Source organism: Mus caroli, chromosome 8, assembly GCF_900094665.2.
Source record: "Mus caroli chromosome 8, CAROLI_EIJ_v1.1, whole genome shotgun sequence".
NCBI classification, from domain to species: Eukaryota; Metazoa; Chordata; class Mammalia; order Rodentia; family Muridae; genus Mus; species Mus caroli.
Window position 1 is genome coordinate 118,040,793 of NC_034577.1, and position 19,464 is coordinate 118,060,256.

General features: G+C 45.6%; 1 protein-coding gene and 1 non-coding gene across 2 annotated transcripts; both read right to left on the bottom strand.

The window, feature by feature from the left end:
* Window positions 1-4,796: 4,796 nt before the first annotated feature.
* Tomm20 (translocase of outer mitochondrial membrane 20) lies at window positions 4,797-19,250 on the bottom strand. Its single transcript, XM_021170680.2, has 5 exons — window positions 18,944-19,250; window positions 15,268-15,314; window positions 13,987-14,068; window positions 11,162-11,304; window positions 4,797-9,092 (listed from the first exon to the last, which is right to left on the bottom strand). Exons 1-5 carry the CDS (start codon window positions 19,062-19,064, stop codon window positions 9,048-9,050), a joined length of 438 nt encoding a protein of 145 aa, XP_021026339.1. The 5' UTR covers window positions 19,065-19,250; the 3' UTR covers window positions 4,797-9,047.
* On the bottom strand, window positions 18,178-18,311 carry LOC115031791. Its single transcript, XR_003837453.1, has one exon. It is a non-coding gene; the product is annotated as a small nucleolar RNA SNORA14 (small nucleolar RNA).
* Window positions 19,251-19,464: the final 214 nt, after the last annotated feature.

Genomic DNA, 19,464 nt, shown 5'->3' on the forward strand with positions numbered 1-19,464 from the left:
AGTGTATTGGGGACTTTTTGGATAGCATTGGAAATGTAATTGAGGAAAATACCTAATAAAAAAAAAAAACATTTCGTGCCAGACTTTATGGTACATGCCTTCAACCTTAGCTCAACAGGAAGCAGAATTGGGATGCTTGAGAGTGAGGCTTTTGTGGGCTTCATCATAAGCTCAAGGCTAGCCTAGTCTACATAGCAAGATCCTATCTCAAGTAAGTAAATAAAAGTAGCCAGGCATGGTGGCAAATGCCTTTAATCTTAGGGATGCTGTTCAGTGCTAGAGTGTTTTCCTAGGATACATGGGGCTCTGGATTCAATTCCCAGTACCATGGGGTGGTGTGTGTGTGTGTGTATGTATTCATATATATATGTGTGTGTGTGCATATATGCATGCATGTGTGTATACATGTATACTTGTGTGCATACATGTGTGTATGTATGCATATGTGCTTGAATGCATGTGTTCGCATGTGTATATATGTGTGCATGTGTGTATATATTTATGTGTGCATATGTGCATGCATGCATGCATGTGTATGTGCGTGTGTTCATATATATATATATACAGGTGTGTGTGTGTGTGTGTGTGTGTGTGTACATGTGGTATAATTTGGTTAGGTAGTGAGAGTGATGGTGATTCCATGTTTCATTTCATGTCTTTGTGAGGCTAAATAAAATTTGGTAACTAGCTGGGCGGTGGTGGCGCACGCCTTTAATCCCAGTGCTTGGGAGGCAGAGGCAGGCAGGTTTCTGAGTTCAAGGACAGCCTGGTCTACAGAGTGAGTTCCAGGACAGCCAAGGCTACACAGATAAACCCTGTCTCGAAAAACCAAAAAAAAAATAAAAAAAATTGGTAACTATACTTCAACTGTTTTTTTTCCTTCTATTGCACACATGGAGGGAACACCCAGTACAAGCAAAAGACAGCACTATCTTGTCAAATCTAGTTCCTCCTAGAGCTGAGGGGAACATAATGTCCCAAACTAAGATTTAAGATGCAGCCAAGCATGGTATCTGTGCTTTAATCTCAGCACTTGTGAGGCTGAGTTAGAAGGGTAAGAGTTTTGAGGCCAGGCTGAGCAAATATGTAAGATCCAGAAAGAAGGGGAGGATGGAGGGAGGAAAAGAGGAAAGAAAACTGTTTGTAGCAACATACACTTGTGTTCCCAGGATTGGGATAGAAGAGACAGTAGAATCAAATGTTCAAAGTTGTCCTAAGCTATATAGGAAGCTTGAGGGCAACCTAAACTACATAAGATACCCCAAATCCCAAATATGGGGGGGGGGAACTAGAGGTGGCCCAATAGCTAGGTGTACCTACTGTTCCCACAGAGGGTCCTGAGCACCCACAACAGGAAACTCAAAATGACTTGTAACTCCAGTTGCAGGGGAATCTGTCGCCCTCTTCTGGCCTCTAAGTGCACACGGTGCCCATAAGCACACATAACACACTAAATATTGTTTAAAGGAAGTTTGCAGAAGGCAGCAGGGCAATTTGGAGAGGTTCAAGTCCTAAACTGTCTGTATTGTGCCCCCAGCTGCTCTCAGAACTTCCCACCAGCAGATCTCTGTGGACTCAACATGTGCTTGGAAAACTTAACACAACAAACAAGTTGGACATGAGATCTCGGGGAAATGGACCTAGCATTTCAGCATATGAACAGGGAGAAAGCACCTTGTGGCTGCTAATCAAATACACCAAGCTTTGTCTTCTCTGACATCACCTGAGAGATGACTCCTGCCTCTCACAGACAAGAGCCAAATAGAAGGTGACGACATTACAGCGTGACCACGAGATGCTTCTAAATAAATAGTGTGAAATGATTCTGGGAGAAAAGAAGGGAGGGCCTGGTGGAAGAATGTAAGGAGGCCAGGTGTAGTGGTGCACACACACCTGCAGTCCTCGCACTCACGTGAGACTTGCCTTGTGTTTTGAAGCTGGGCTAGATTACAGTGAGTTCAACTAGCCTGGGTTATAGTGTAAAACTGTGCACACATGCACACTTACAGCCATACACAGTCAGCACCTTCTGGTCTTGCCAACCAGTTGGCCCCGGTCAGCTACCAACTACCCTCAAAGGCCATGACCCACATTGCCAGGATCCTGGGACTCTTGGCACTCCGGAGCCCTACAATCACAGTGTTTGTAGCAATTCAGAGCATGTTGGGAAACTTTTAATATCCCAGGGAAGAACATGGAAAGATGAGGGAAAAGGCAAGGGGCAGAACTGGACTGAGGGCAGCCATCTAGGGCTCCACTGTCCTCTAATAAACTTCCAAGCAGACAAACATCAAGAGCCGTCAGAAGCCGAGGAGTGGTTAGGAACGTGCAGACTCAGCAGGAAAGGAGCTCCCTATCTATCAGCAACTGGAGGATGTCACCTGCTCAGCCCAGCTGAGCTAGTTAGAACTGCTTCAGGAGAGGAATCCCTGAGGATGAACCCTGTCCCCTTCCTCCCTTCCTCCCTTCCTCCCTCTGAGGTGCTATTATGTACTCTTGTTGCTTACATTCTATGTTGGATTCAGGAAGGATGGCGTGGCCCCAAACTCTGATGTTTCATCTGCAATGGACCAGGGGCCAGATATGGTTCCACCCATCTTGGGTGGAAAGAAAACAGCATCCAGGTTGGAGATGCAGCTCAGTAGTACAGTATTTGCCTGGGTTGCGCAAGTGGTTATGCACACCCAAAATCCCAGCAGTCGGGAAGGAAAGACAAGAGGGTCAAAAGAGGGCCATTCTCTTCCATAAAGCAAGCTCAAGACCAGCCTGGGCTACAGAAGACCATGCCAAAAATGAATAAGGAGATACAGGAGGCTCCATTTTGTAGATGAGGAAGGTACCAAGCTCTTTCAATGACTTTGGCTTACTGTGGGGGAAGCCCATGCAATGGGGGATGGGTGTAAAAGTAGCTCACCAGCACAGAGGACCAGAGGACTGCAAGCCTGTCCTGCATCCCCTGCCTCAGCTGCTCTTCTCTGACTTCCGTGACATGGTGTGGCATGGATCCCGGCTCACGAGCTACCCCCACTCACTCTCTGTGTTCCCTCCCACACTTCTATCCCAGCTCAGCCCTTCTAAGGACCCAAAACTGCTGGACAGCTTTACCCATGGTGTGTGTGTGTGTGTGTGTGTGTGTGTGTGAGTGTGTGAGGCTGCTACCTCAACCACCACCGAATACTTCCCAGGCCGGTCCCACCCAGCCTGCCTGGGTAACTGGGGAGCTGAGAGCACAGGAAAGAAACCCTGAGACCTGCCCTCCCTACCCACCCCAACTCTCTCACTCACACACCAGCAGTCCCAAAGCTCCCCTCCTCCTCCTCCTGGCCAGTCTCAGAGAGGGGTGGAGGGGCAGTCCTCCTGCCCGAAGCAGCAGGGTCTAGTCACCTTCCTCACCACCCTGCCTGCCCTCCAGCATGAAAGCGTGCCCAGTGAGACAGACGCTTCACAGATGGAAGGCGCCAGAGTTCATACACAGCCTGAAACACAGCAACACCATGCAGCAACAGTAGCCCACCCTTCAGACCTCCATCTTGGCCCCCTAGTTCCTTGTCACATTTCTGTCCTGGCCCTGCTCTTGTTCAACTGGAATTAGCTTGTATTCTGCCTCCACCTGCATGCAGGGGACAAAGTGGGTATCTGCTGAAATGTCCTGTGCGTAGAAATCTCAAGTATTGGCTCAATGAATAAAAAAAAGCAAATGACCCACCTAAATATGGAAGTCTACTAGGGAAGTCCCTAGAGATAAGCGGGAAGGCCAACACCCTGCAGTACCTAAACTTGACACTAGATGGCACACAAAGAACTTGCTGCAGACAGGAAGGGTTTGAGATTGAGGAAGAGGTTAACTTGCCCTCGTCCATCTACAAGGTCTTTTAGCTGTCAGCAGGGCACACTGTAATCACTGGGTTTTCCAGAGACAGGCCCGGTGAAATATGAATCCATGCTTGTGCACATCTGCAGTGTCCAACAAGAGGAAAGGCAAGCCCTTCCAGACATCACAGCCTTGTTCAGGGAGCCCGACCTTTTTTCTCTATGCAGGCCTTGACTGGGTTAGATGTCAACAACCCACAATATGGAGCAATCGGCTTCACTTAGCATTGGCCTACTTAGTGAGAATCTCATGCAGGGACACACTGGGAGGTGACGCAACTGAGCTTCACACCTGCACCAGAGCTAAGAGCATGGAGACCCATGTCTTCTGCCGTTCTCTCCCAGTAGCATGAGGTCAGCAGTGGGAAGCCTTAGTGACAGCACCTGCCTAATCCTCACAACAGCCTGGGTTGCCAGTCTCTTTTCTCCAGTGGGGATTCCAGTGGTCTAATGTGAACCTTTCTTACGTTACTGGGACAAGCAGCTTTACTGTATAGCCCTGGCTGGCCTCAAACTTGGGGCAATCCTCCAGCCTCAGTCTTAGTCAAGGGATTACAGCTGCATACCACCATACCCGCTAAGCAGAATGACCAAGGGTGCTGCTATCTGGCCTGTGAAGATTTTGCACTCTGCAGACTTTCAATGTTTTAAATACAGCTCAAGGTCTGTGAATGTCAGTAAGTTTAACTGGAGGTGAGGAAGTGGGTGTCAGAAGACTGCATTCCAGCCAGGCTGTGGATTCAGGACTGCAGCGGAACAAGTGGCAGACAGGAAAGAGCTGAGCAAATCTGCCAGTGTGAGTTGCTTTTATATGGCTGTTTAAACCAGGACTTCAACTTTTCCCACTGGCCAACCCCTTCACCCAAGAAATTTTTACATGACCATGTACTGAGAGTCTATGAAATAGAAAGACAAATTATCAGTAATAAATCATAAAGGTGTTTATTTGAAATGCCAAGGTGCATATGGAAGAAGAAATGGGTGTGCTTTTTACATAACAATTTTGGGTGAGCATTAGATCCTGTAAGCTGCAGAGTGCCGTCAGCATTATTTAGAGCTGGCTATTTCAACTTCATAGTTGATGCAGAAAACACTGCTTTACATAAACACAGTATAACATGGAAGCAGTGTTTAGGGTCATTTCAGAAAGTGCTGGAAACTCTGCCTTAACACCAAGCTAAAACTTTCCAACAGTTTCCTATGAAATTCAAGTCAGAAACGTAAATAAAAACTCTTGAAAAGCAAACACGGAGGCAAATGCCTGTGGTCCCAGCACTTGGGAATTAGAGCATCCATCATCACTCTGATAGGATCTAATCCTGATACTAACACTACTGAGGAATGAAGGTGGGAACAACTGAGTCCCTGTTTGTTATTGTGAGGGCTGGAAAACGAAGGCAGCTGGATCTCTGAGTTCTGGGCCAGCTAAAGCTACATAGTGAGACCCTGTCCTAAATAACTAAGTAGCTAGGCATAGCAGACCTGTAAATCCAGTTCTCCATGGATTAAGACATGAAGATCAAGAGTTCAAGGCCAGCCTAAGATATATGAAAAGTATAAAACAAAAAACTTCCCAGCCCCCACCCCCCATGATTTTAATCTTGTCAGTTTACCCGTCCTAATTCAAATCCTGAACTTTCCAGTCTCCACGGCGTCCTTAGAACTGTGTGCCCAACACTGGTCTCAAACTCAAAATCCAGCCTTAACGTCTTCCTTATCAGTGATAAGCAGAGTCAGAAGGGAGCTGTTCTACTAAGACTATGCACTAATTCGTGCGATATTCCTTAATCCAAAAGGTGGGTCCTAAAATGGGCATACTGATACATTCCAGAAATCACAGCTCTTAGGAGACTGAGCCTCAACAGTTAGTCGTGGTGCATACCTTTAAACCCAGGGTTTGGGGGGTCGGGAGGGGGGTGGAGGCAGGAGGCAACTTTCAGGCCAGCCTAGTCTACAGAACAATTCCAGGACAGCTAGAAATACACAGAAAAACCCTGTCTCAAAAGAAATAAACAAAAAGAGGTAAGTCACATCAAGGAAACTGAAAGGGGGTGAGGGAATGGTCTGCTGTCAGTAGAGCCCTGATTGACAGCGAGAGAGAGGAACTTGAGGAATGGGATGTGGGCAGCTTCAACAGCACAGGATGTGCTGATCCTAGTCAGTCCTGTAGGGACTCTCTGTGTCACTGTGGTAAGTGCAGAAACCTCTAGACTGCTAGAGGTCAAATCCTTACCAAAGCTTCTTACACTTCAGTCAAGTACAGCAGTCACCCGCCCACACACACACCCCTGTCTCCACAATGCCTACTGCAGGCACACCTGCACACAGGGGCCAGGGCCACCTGCCCCAAAGGGTAGCTGGAGCATTCTCTAGGGTCAACTTTTCACCTTCCAGCCCCTTACTACTTGGCAAAACTATTTGACTTGGGCAGCTTTTGCATGTAGCCTCCCTGTGGGTAGGCTAAGGTAGTAAAAGCACTTTAAATGGTTAATTCTCCAAAGCCTTCAATTGTAGCTTTTTAGTTGTCTCTTACACACACAGGGGAGAGGGTAACCTGTCTTGTATTGATTGGGTAAGGGTAAAATTACCTTATTCCCAAAATGTGGAAACTGCTTAGTGTAACTGTGGATTGTAACAAATTTAAAATCTTGAACATTTCAAAAGTGCTGAGTCACTGTTATCAAGTCTCTCCCTTTCCTATTGGTCGCCACATCACCCACTTAGAAGTCACATCCCAGACACCAAATCCACCGCAGACACTGCTAGTCTCTCACCTCCTGGGATCAAGGAAGAAGGGCCTAACTTGGAACCTAAAATACTTTCCATACTGGAAATCGGGTAGTAAACAGGCTTTTGTTTACTAAAGGGGTGAGATGGGAGAGGGCCTTTGGGCGCTAACCTAAAATGCGGTGTCCTAAGGTAGTCACCAAAATCAACAGCATTCAGTTCTGCAAACACACACCAAGCCAGATGTTCTCCAATCCCTTTAATACAGCTGAGGCACAGGCAATGAACACTTCATTTTCTGACGTGAGAAGAATGGATTTGTCACGCACCAGCCACACCACTTCCACGACAGTGCATCAGCACTCTGGTTTGCAGGCTGGTTCAAGGTCACAGATGCGGGTGCACGGTGGTATGCACACCTAACCTGCTGGACGGAGATGCAGGAACACAGCACCTGGACTTTGCCTCAAAGTGTGCACATTACACTACTGGGGCTGTTTACATCTTTTCAGGCAGCTGGCTAAAATGTTTTCAGTTAAGACAGTGGCACCCAAGGCAGCATGCCAACATGCCCTAACATGTATTCCCTCTCCAGACTTCCCACGGCAACACTTAAAACTGCTTTTATCTTTGTTGGGTGTTAATCTTGCCTTCTGGCCTTACTGACTAGCACCAACGCTTTCTGCTTCCTTCTATTTAACTTCAGGTGAGCTGGGGTGCAACATTTGTTTTGTGAAGGAAAATAGTTGTAACCAAAACAAGCATCTAGTGTTCACAAGTGACAGTGCCAAAGCCCCACATCTGTCCTGCATGTAAACAGACTTGGCTTAATCAGCCTCAAAGTAAAACAGCATCTCCACCTCTGCAACTTCAGGGCCCAGGGCATCCAGTGCACTGCAGATTACCTCTGTAAGCAGTGCCATGTGGTCTTCTCCACATCTGGGCTGACATAGGACTCTACAGTGATGTCAATCTCCGACAAGTCACCATTATGAAGCTTGGGACTAAAGATTCTACCAGCAAAATGCAACCGGCATGTTTGTAGCATCATTCCCCAAAACATGTATTACCTACCAAGAACGTAATGTTTAAGGACTCGGGATCAAAAGGCCTAGGACTCATGGAAGAGGTCTCAAATGTGTGCCTCTCCATGTCTGGCATCCCACCAGCAAACATTAGAGAAAGGCTCTTGAGTGAATGGAGTTGTCCAAAGCTGTTATCCAAACACCAAACAGGCAGAAGCTAACTAAAACCTCCATTTCCAGATTCTTCCCACTACACTGACCCAGCACAGGTGAGGACAGCCAAGAACAAGTCTACAGCACTGATGTAAGTGAGCTGTCCTGTGAGAATGCTGCTTGGTGAACAGATAGTAGCAGACCACAAGATCTCCAGTCAAGGTGGCACGCCACTGTCACTGTAAGATAAATTAATCAATCCATAGTAGAACTGAAGAGATAATTCTGTTAAAAGCAAAAACACTTGCACAAGAAGACCACCCCAGCTTCCTTAAGGATGAGTTTCTGGTTAATTTACACAACAGTAACAGAATCACATCAGTAGCAACTGACAAAGAAATTACTCCACTTAAGAGGTTTTAATTGAGAAATACTAAGTCAGGCAAACATGCAAATTCAGAATATAAACAAGTACAAGGTCTGGTTATTCTGAAATAATCACCAGCTGGAGACAGACCTGAAGACACTCAACAGAACCAACTGACCTAATGCTGAGATGGAACACCGCAGAGACGGGCAGACCGAGCCTCAGTCTGTATAAAGAGCCAACCGAGCAGACAGCAGGCAAAGCTCACCCTCCAGGTCAGGGTGCACACAGGTCTAATCCCTGTGCTGTTTGCATCCCCGTGTTTGAAAGATTAGGAGTTAAGTGCCCAGAGCACAGGAAGCCACTAATGGAGACAGAAGCTTTTAAGGAAACACATGGAGGGAATGGAATTAACAACAGACAACACACCACACATTTTCTTAAGTAAATGAGAAACGGTCTCTGTAAGGTTTTAATGCTCAGTTTTCACAAACACAAATTTCTACCCAATTTTACAACATACAATAAAATGTTCTGGTCTTTAGAGTGTGCGTTATTCAACTCTTCCTCGGATTCTTTTCCAATCTTAAAATCACCACGAGTTTCTACTAAGTAATACTCTACTGTATTTACATTTGAATTGCATGTCTTAAGAACAAACGGAAATCCATGATATTTTGGTTAACTCAGTGTATTTATAAAATGAAAAGCTCTATCAAAATACTTTTCACTGGAAAAATAAATAGAACAGACAATGGATCTACCAAAGTTCATATTCGCTTTGGCAGATGTCAGTGTGGGACAGTTCACGACAGCACAATTTGCCCTTATTCCCCCAGAGCTGACCAGCTTCCAAGCTAACTGTTAAATTATTTTACTGAGATTTTATCTTGTTGGTATCTGGCTCATTCCACATCATCTTCAGCCAAGCTCTGAGCACTTACAATTCTCTGAAAGAAAAAGAAAATAAATTTTGAGAAGTGTCTTAATTTTAACTTAAATTGTTCTTCATATTCAAGGAAACAATTCTTGCTAAATAAAATTCCCCCATTTTGACATAGATCCCATACTTCATATTACTATCTCAGAAGACAAAGATCAGCTGGGCGTGGTGACACATACCTCAAACCTCAGCACTAGAGACGCTAGCATAGGAGAGGGGGTCAGATTGGTAGTGGTGGTGGTGAGATCAGCTGGGCATGGTGACACATACCTCAAACCTCAGCACTAGAGACGCTGAGCATAGGAGACGGGGTCAGATTGGTAGTGGTGGTGGTGAGGGAGGGGTATGACCATACAAAGTTTAGTTCCATATGAAAATTCAAACACATGACACAATGCTGCTCATCTATGAGAGCCCTTACAAAGTGGTCTATGCTTCATAATTTCCCTTTCCAGCCGGCAACCATCACAAAGGGAATACTGCATGCCAAAATTAACATCCAGCAAAATCTGTGTGTAATTTACATGCTTTGTTCTTAACAAAGCTTCCCTGTACTGGAAGCTCAGGTACCAGTGGTGGTTTGTATATGCTTGGCCCAGGGAGTGGCACTATTAGGAGGTGTGGCCTTGTGGAGTAAGGGTGTCACTGACTGTGTGGGCTTTAAGACCCTCATGCTAGCTGCCTGGAAGCCAGCCCATGGCTGCCTGGATCCTTCCATGCTCCCATCTTGATACTAATAACTGAACCTATAAGCTAGGCCAAATTAAATATTAAGGGTTGCCTTGGCCATGGTGTCTGTTCACAGCAGTGAAACCCTAAGACAGTACCACTCTCCAACTGGATCAGTTTCTGAACAACTCCCAGCTCTTGATTGCACATGGCTGGTTCTCTTTCTGATTCTGTCACACAGCCAGGTGACTCCTAGTCACATATAGACACAGCAGGCAAATAATCTGTTCTTATTCATTCCTGGGATTTTGATTATAGCAACACAGTACAGGCAGAGTCAGCTATCCCTTTAACAGCACATAGCATCAATTGAGGCATGAACAGAACTGAACCATTTTAATCTAACTTTGAAAGATTTAGCTCGGGCTGGAGATGGCTCAGAGGTTAAAGTACTGATTGTTCTTCCAGAGGTTCTGAGTTCAACTCCCAGCAACCACATGGTGGCTCACAACCATCTGTAAGAAGATCTGGTGCCCTCTTCTGGCATGCAAGCATATATGCAGGCAAAACACCCTGTATATAATAAATAAATCTAAGAAAAAAAAAAAGATTTAGTTCAAGTTCAAGTTCTTGTTTTTCTAAGTCTTCCTCAAATCTCTGGGGGGAATTTAATTTTTCCCCAGGCCTCTTACATTCTAGCTGAGTATAACGGAGCTAGGAACGTGGCTCAGTGGTAAAGCCTTTGCCTAACACAAGGAAGACAGAATACCATGAGTGAAAAAACTAACAAATTACTTAAGTTTTATGAGAACTTACTTGCTAATTCTTAACTATATATCATGCAGTAGCCCTTCTGAGATTCATTTGGACTCCTCAGAAAGAATTCACTGTAGTGAATGTCTAGTCAATTTGTACCTTATGTTTTGAGACAAGAACTCATTAAGCAGTCCTGGCTTAGTGACCCACCCTCCTCTCTCTGCCCCTGCAGTGATGGGATTACAGGCATGGGCTATATACTCAACTACATTCATCATTTGAAACATGCACCTTGAACTTTCAAGTAGAAATATGGTGATACAGTCAAACAGCACAAAATTCAAAGCCCACAGCAGGAAAAAGTGGCAGACAACACCAAGCCTGACAGAGGATAGTCCAGGCTATGCAGTCTTGACTTCTGTATCCCCTGCCAGGCCACCTAAGCAGCTGAGCAGGCCAAATTTGGGGACTCAAACGTAAAGGTCTTCTAGTTGACAAGAGCACCTACACTTCTGACTCACATCTGACAAGCACTAACCTTAGGCTAGTACAGGACTGGCATATCCAACATTCCATGCTCGGCAAACCTGCCCCTAAGCATGGAGTTCTTAATAAACTCGTGTGTCACTCTGAAGCACTTCGCCTCCTTACCTGACTAATGGTTGGAAGCTTGGTCAGGAGCATCTGGAACACTGGTGGTGGAAGAGTCTGCTGTAACACCTGCAGCAGCTGCTGAGGCTGTCCACACACAGCAATGGCATTTGTCAGGTGGTCCACACCCTTCTCGTAGTCACCTGCCAGACACACACAACTGCATGTTATCTGAAGCCATCAAGATTTTGTCACCAAATAATTGGTCCTAGTCCAAATCACTAGAAAGTAAAAACTTGGTACAGAATTTCCTTGCACCCATGGCAATGAGCACACTTCAACTGACAGCTGTGCAAAGACAGGCACCAGCATCCACAGCTTTCACAGCCTGGAAAGCTTGGTCAGAAATAGCCAAATCTCTGCTGTCACTGTGGGAATTACGTCTAATCCCATTATACAAATCAGACACCACCTGACTGTCATCTGGTTTTGGGCAGCCCTTACTGTGACATACATGCCTAGCTCCTTTTCTGGGGTACCAAGGAGATAGGATGGCCACAGAAGAACCAACCCGCTGAGGGCCAGGAACTGATGCAGAAGACACCAGGTCTCTGCTGAACCTGCACTGGCAACAGTCATCTTTTCTGCTGAACCAACAGTGCTGATGAACTGGTTCTGAGAACACACAATGCCTGGCTGGCCCTTGGCATTCCTGAAAATGGAATGCTTGGAAAAGCTTCCTGATGGCATCTATTTCCAGCACTTAACACTTTCTGATTAGTTCTTCTCAATTGTTCTTAATCTAGGAAAAGCATGGGAATTAAAAGTTTTGCTAGTTGTTTGAATATAAGAACTACCTCCAACTCTTGATGAAATCAACTGAACAAACTCAATGAGAAACTTTCTCTTCGGAAAGAAGCATAAAAATAAATAAGGAGGTGGGAGGGTGGGGGTGGGGGGGTGCGTCAGTGAGGTGGCTCAGCAAGTCAAGGTGGATGGATACCTTACTTCAATCCCCAGACTCACATAAAGGTGGAAGAGAAACATTTGCAAGACTTCCCTCTAACCTCCACTTAGCAATTCACACGTACAATTTTTAAAGTTTATGTGCTTTGATGTTTTGCCTGTGTTCATGTCTGTGTAAGGATGCTGAATGCCCTATAACTAAAGTTACAGACAGCTGAGAGCCACCAGGTGGCTGCTGGGAATTGACCCTGTGTCCTTCTCCCAAGAGCAGCCAGTGCTCTAACCATTGTACCACCTTTCCAGCCCACAAAATTTATTTATTTTTTTTTTAAAGATTTATTTATTGATTATAAGCTGTCTTCAGACACTCCAGAAGAGGGCGCCAGATCTCATTACAGATGGTTGTGAGCCACCATGTGGTTGCTGGGATTTGAACTCTGGACCTTCGGAAGAGCAGTCGGGTGCTCTTACCCACTGAGCCATCTCTCCAGCCCCCAAAATTTATTTTTAAAAGGGTAAAGTTGACCATAAACTTTCCTCATAAAACAAACAGAACACAAATAAATACACATTATACATGAAGTTCAACTCCATCTGAATCTGAGGGAAAAAAACCCAAGAACAACACAATGCCAATTTTTGTTTTGTTTCTCCAAACAGGGTTTCTCTATGTAGCCCTAGCTGGCCTCGAACTCAGAAAGCCACCTGCTTCTCCCTCAAGTGCTGGGCTTAAAGGTATGTGCTACCACTGTCCATAGACACAATTCCAATTTTATTAATGATAGCAACAACTTCAAAACTATTGTATGAAACAAAATGCTGCCCAATTCTAGAAAAGTAAAACCAAACAAAATCACCTTTCAATACAAGTAAATGAGGCCAAAGTACTTATCTAAAATCTGGATCACATAACTGATCTGATCTGAAGAGCCAGCCGGGCGTGGTGGCGCACGCCTTGAATCCCAGCACTTGGGAGGCAGAGGCAGGCGGATTTCTGAGTTTGAGGCCAGCCTGGTCTACAGAGTAAGTTCCAGGCCAGCCAGGGCTACACAGAGAAACCTTGTCTTGAAAAAAACAAACAAACAAACAAACAAACAACCCAAAAAACAAAAAAAAAAATCTGAAGAGCTAGCGGTACCTGGTGTGGTGGTGAATACTGGTTGTCACCTTGGTTACATTTGAAAGTAACTGAACACCCGAGCAGCTGAGTCATCAATGAGGTATTTTTCTTGTTTGGACTTGTTTAGGTCAGAGCCCCCCAAGTTCAGGCCTTACCTTCTGGAGGCCACCCAGAACAAAAAAGAGAGTTGTGCTTTTCTGCTTGCATGCCCTCACTCTCACTGACAAGCTCATCTATCCCAAGCCACCCCTTTGATGGTGTTAAAACATACTTTCAGTGCTGACGGAAAACGGAAAGTGTCAAAGCTCTCTAGGAGCAGTTAGGAGATAGCCACTGTTGGGACTAGTCAGACACCAATAAGCTACTGTAATAAATCCTTCAGATACACAAACGTTCTATGAATTCATTCTATGAATCTTGCTAATATACTGTGACTCTGATTAGGCAAATCAACTTTGTTTTTAGGCTTATTAGCCACTCCTTCCTACAACCTTGGAATAACCTGGACTAGGTGAGTGTTGGCAGGTTCAGCCATATTCGCTGTTACTATTTATTCTGCACTATGGAGACACCCAAACACCCTGAATGACTTGAGAGTCATCTCTGCAAAAATGAAGTTCTCTTCCGAGTTCACTCAAATGTTACCTATCCTCCACATCCTATGTCAGAACAAGTGACTCTAAAAGTCACTTCAATCACAGAGCCTGGCAACAGCAACCCAGTCTGTCTTTCTGGAGCCAGCCTCAGTGTGAAGTACCCAGAGCCACCTGAGTGTTTGTTGTCCTGAAATGACCATTACCTTGTGCTAGTAACTCTTCACCAAGCTGGATCTCCTCAAGGAAGAACTTCTGAACTGCTTCAGCATCTTTTAAATCAGGTAACTGGAAATGAAACATACAGAAACTAAGCTGAGGAGGATACAGCAACCTACAGAAAACCACTAAAAATGAGTTCGTTCTAGGAGCAAAACTCCTAAATCAAGAAAACCTAAAGAAAGCTAAAGCGGACAAATATCTGCAGTTTATACATCTATACAAGCCTTTATATTACCTATACATCTCTATCATCTATACAATGCTATTTTGTTGCCATTATAAACTATTAAACTATCATCCATTCACTCTTTTAACAATATTTCACACAGATGCAAAACTTATTGGTGGTGCTTGGGGCTGACCCCTTGCATACTAGAAAAGCACTCTACCACTAAGCTAGATCACCAGTCCTCTTCTTGCCGGGATCTTATAGGCTGGCCTGGGTATGGCTTAGAGGTACAAAGTTTGCCCAGCACACACAAACCCCCTTTCTACCTCTAAAATTCTAAATAATACACTTCCTGTCAGACTCACAAGTACAGAAATCCTAAGTTGTCTCCTCATCACATCCCACATGGTGGAAAGGCAGTCTGGACACACTGGAAAAACCAAGTGATCCCAGCTTCAGTTCACTAGAACCACACGTATCCCGCCAGCTATGCTTATCACTCAGCTGGCTCAAAATATCAAAAAAGTGTAGCATTTATCAATAGCATTTGCCTGCCTGAGTGTGCTTCTAAAAGAACTATTAGTGATCCAATACTTCATCTATAAACCCAGAGTGTCAGCAAGAGGGAAAGTTGAATATTTTTAATCAAGTAGATAAAAACCTACAGTCATTAAAAATTGTAAACTCGGGACCTATGAAAAGAAAAAATGAAAATTTATATTCTACAAATTTGTTTTTTTTTTAAATGTCAGAACCTGATATAATTCTGGTCCATAGGTGTAAAAACCTTAAAGATCTGTGGGACTAACACACGTGGTTCTTTTGCTACTGTGCTGCCCAGGCTGCCTCTGGCAGAGCTTCTCAAACTAGGATTAAAGGTTACTGTCGGAAGGAAGAAAGGAAAATCCAATCAAATGCTGTATTTTTTAAAACCATTTTTAAGTAGCTGAGAACTTTAACTCTTCTGTCCATCTCTGGAGACTCATCTTGCTGCTTATCCAGTTAACATATTTGCTCTTACCACCACCAAAGGAAAACACAGGAGGCCTGGAGAGCATGCAATCTACACGCAAAAACACAAGACTATTTTCATTACCTTGGAAAGCCCAGCTCTCTCCTTAGCAAGCTTCTGTTTCTTTCTTCCTACAAGAAAAATAAATTAAAAACGTGGCTATCATCATAAGGATCAAGACATCTAATTGCTGCAACCGTCATTAATTCTACAAAACATTCCTGCCTCCAGAATCCCTGCCTCTCTGGTGACTGAACTGGTGTTTCTAGGTAGGATCTTTCTCTTTTCTTCTGCATCCCCAGGTCCAACAATTCAGAAGACAGAGACTGTCCCAACAGCTGTGCAGCAGCAGAACAAAGCCCCCTTTCTAAATAAAATAATTAAGCCACTATTACCGAAATATACAGATTCCAGCATTACTATTAAAAAAAACAAAAAACAAAAACTATCCCTTCTTAAAGCCAAATGGTTCTGTAAAGGTAAGACATTTGATTGACAAGCTCTGTGACACACTCAGGCTGGCTTACAACAGCACTGAGGTTCCTACAGCTTCAGCTCCCAAGTGCAGGGATTACAGGCAGGCTACTAGTCCCAGCAGTATTTACACATTTGACCAAAAGAGAAGGGCAAGAGGCTGAGCCCCAGAATGCTTCCCGAAATTGTTAACTATGGGCTGGTTAGTTTATAAGAATGGCTTCGGTGCTCTGTAACAGTGTGCCCTAAGAAAGAGTTGTTAGCTTATCGGGATCACTGCCAGGTTTATATCCAGAGCCTTACACTTACCAGAATTTCGAGAAAATTATAAAAGGCAATGAACTTAATTTCCACAACCATCTACCCAATGCAGGGCATGGGCGTAGAAGATAAAGATAAGATCCTTAGCCGGGCGTGGTGGCACACGCCTTTAATCCCAGCACTTGGTAGGCAGAGGCAGGTGAATTTCTGAGTTCGAGGCCAGCCTGGTCTACAGAGTGAGTTTCAGGACAGCCAGGGCTACACAGAGAAACCCTGTCTTGAAAAACCAAAAAAAAAAAAAAAAAAAAAAAAGATAAGATCCTCGATGTGTTTCATTTTTAGCAGGATGACTAGCGTTCTGCCTTCAGTTTCATAAGACTACCTCTGTAATAAAGTCACAAATGGTAAACAGGCTGAAAGAGTCACACATCCAATTAGCAAAGTTAGCTATGTGTTGATATAAGCCTGAGACACTTGTAAATCTACCAAGATTAAACAGCTATACCCATTAAACAAAAAACAAAACCAAACTGTACGCCAGGTGAATGCCTTTAATCTCAGCACACGAGAGAGAGGCAAGGGGAATCTCTGAGTTCAAGAACAGCCAGGATTAGAGATCGTGTCTCAAAACAAAAGCATGCAAAGCCTAAGTTCAGAACCACTCCAAATCCAAGCAAGCCATTATTTAAAACAAATCACATATTTAGTAATCCCTAAGTGAAGTATCCTTCACAATGTGCAATATAAATGAGGCCCACCTAAGGTGGGCACAGTATTTAGAAACCTCAGATCAAGCCTGAACACCAATGGAGGTGGGGTGGGGGTAATGAAGTCAGTCTGAATTAAGACATCTAACCTAATTTCAAATCCTAAATTTAAGTCCCTTTTCATTAAAAACAAAACGGCTTAGAACACCATCCTTTCATTGCAGATGTACATGTACATCAAATAAATTCATATTATTCAAATTCTTAAGAATCACCCAACTACATAGTTTAGAGACTTGTGAATTTACTGCTACTTGGTAGCAAAAATTTGCCAAAACAAGGACTTCTGAAGTGTGGCTTCCCTCTGCCTTCTTATCACTGCTGCAGTTAGTAAGTCACTGAAATCAACTGGTTCTGACTAAAGGCAAGAGGAGAAAACAAGCAGTCTAGCACAGAAAGCCATAAGGAGGAGCAGAGGTGGAAGACCTAGGCTGCAGAAGGCCATGGTTTCAATCACAGGAAGGGCAAAAGTTAATACTGGAAAGATGATTTTGAAAAGAACACCCTTGCAAGGCATTATTGCCACGCCTTTAATCCTACCATTTGGGAGGCAGAAGCAGGTTTATCTCTGGGTTCCAGGCTAGACAGGTCTGCAGAGTGAGCCTGCCTAAAAAGTTTGTTTTGGAAACAGGGTTTCTCTGCGTAGCCCTGGCTGTCCTGGAACTCACTTTGTAGACCAGACTGGCCTCGAACTCAGAAATCCACCTGCCTCTGAGATTAAAGGCGTGCTCCAACACGCCCGGCTTCAAAAGTTTTAAACCACCATAATTTTCCTGAAACAACTTATGATTTCTTCAACCAAAACCACTTTCTCAAGATTTCCACCAAGGCTTTCCAAAGGAATCAATCAGCCTGCTTAGCTGTCTCCCAATGTGTAGGCCCACAGCCCCAAGACACTGAGTAGACTAGTGGACCCAAAAGTCACGCTTCACAGCCCGCATTTATGGAGCCTTCCTTAGGTCAAGTACTTATCCCACCTAACCAACAAGCAGCAGCTTGTACCACCGTACTTTACAGTTAAGGAGATTTTTAGTGAATGCTGCTGGTCAGTACGCAATCTGGTCCCCAAAACGCAGTCTATAAATCCAAGCTGCATTCTTCACATTACTTTACCTAGCCATCGGACAAAAACACACTCTCCAAATTTCCCCACGTGAAGAAAACGATGAGGCTACTTGGGGCCCACGGGCTCAAAAAGTCCTCGAAGTCCTATAATGAGTAGTAATGGATGTACGTCTAATTCATTAGTCTCCGACCATATATAACTACGAAAAATTCAAAATCTCATTTACAAATACGAGAGAGTGGAGTTACTGGCTGACCGCCCCCCCCCCAAGAAAGCGAAACAAAAAAAAAAAGGCCAGATTATTCCAACAAATGTGCTTTCAGACTATATACTGAAAAATGAAGAGTCTCTGTAAATTCATGGGCGGATCACATGTCCATGACTTCCCAAGGCGTGCCAAAATTTCCCACCGGTAAAACTCTCTGAAGATGTCGCAGGTATGAAATAAGACTGAGCCACGTGAGGAGCGCAGCCCTTTGGACTCCCCCGCACTTTGTCTAGCATTCACTCATATCTTGGAAGCACCAGAGCAAAGCCGCCAAGAGGGTTTAAGAATGCAAGGACGATACCCCACTGTGCTAGTGCTGGGGCAGCACCGTCGACGGGTTTGCTGAATAGAGCACCACCGCCTTCGGGGTAGGCACCCGTCTGAAAAGCTAGCAATGAGAGGAGGCACCAAGAGTTCGAAGCCGACCTACCAATTGCAGCAGTCCCCTGTCGTAAACACACATAAAGAATGATTGTTTTCAACGGTGACTGTTGTAGGGAAAGGCTCGTGCCTGTTATCACAGCACTAGGTTGAAGCGGGGGGCTGGGGAGGTGGTGGTGGTGCTGGCTGCCACGAGGTCGAGGCTAGCGTGGGTTACAGCCTGAGTTACACAGGAGGACCCTGTATTCAACACAAGTTGAGTGGAGGGAACGGAGCTGGGCGAGGTGGAACCCTGAGACTGGAGGATTACCACCTTAACCTGAGCTAAAGACCCGTCTCCCACCCCCCACCCCCCACCCCCCAGAATTACAGAGCGGGGGAAAGGCAAAAAAGTGCTACCCCTCCCCCGAATCAGCATGCATTCCACCGCCAGCAAGATGGAGCCAGGTCGCCTCCAAGATGGAGGCCCGCGGGCACAGGCGGGACCCTGGCCGCAAGAGCGCGACACCGGGGAGCACTCGGGGGCGCGCGGGGCCCACTCACGTTCTCGAAGCCTGTTCTTGAAGTTGGGGTCACTCCGCCTTTTGCGGTCGAAGTAGATGCAGTACCCGATGAAGAGGGCACCGCACACGCCCGCGGCGATGGCGCTGTTCCGGCCCACCATCTTCGCTCGACTGGGGCGTACGCCGGGCCGCGGCAGCCCGCCTGGCAGCGGTTAGCTCCGACCGATCGGAGCACGCCGGCCGCTCGCAGCCGCCTGCCTCCAGTCCAGACGGAAAAGGCCGAGCGCAAGGACTTCCGGCGCGCGAGGACCCCGGGGGAACGTCCGCGGCGGGTTGTCCGCGGCCGTGCCTGCGCGGGAGCGCCTGGTGCGCACGCGTAGATGGATCCAGTCTGCGCGGCGGAGGCGCCAAGCTGGGGGCGGGGCGTGCACTGCGGAGGGGTTTGTGCGTCATCCGTGACCAGTGGGTCCCGGGCAGCACGGGTTTGTGGCATGCTGAGTCAGAAGCCTCTAATCCACTGTCCTTGCTAATGAAAGACGAAGGTGGGAGCCGGATGAGAAC

Bases quoted from the DNA above. Each gene is read 5' to 3' on its own strand.
- Tomm20 (XM_021170680.2), bottom strand. From the start codon at position 19,064: ATGGTGGGCCGGAACAGCGCCATCGCCGCGGGCGTGTGCGGTGCCCTC. The intron at 14,069-15,267 runs GTAATGAAAATA...TTTCATTTCCAG, and splicing joins AGAGAGCTGGGCTTTCCAAG to TTACCTGATTTAAAAGATGC. The intron at 11,305-13,986 runs GTAATGGTCATT...TGTGTCTGGCAG, and splicing joins TGAAGAGTTACTAGCACAAG to GTGACTACGAGAAGGGTGTG.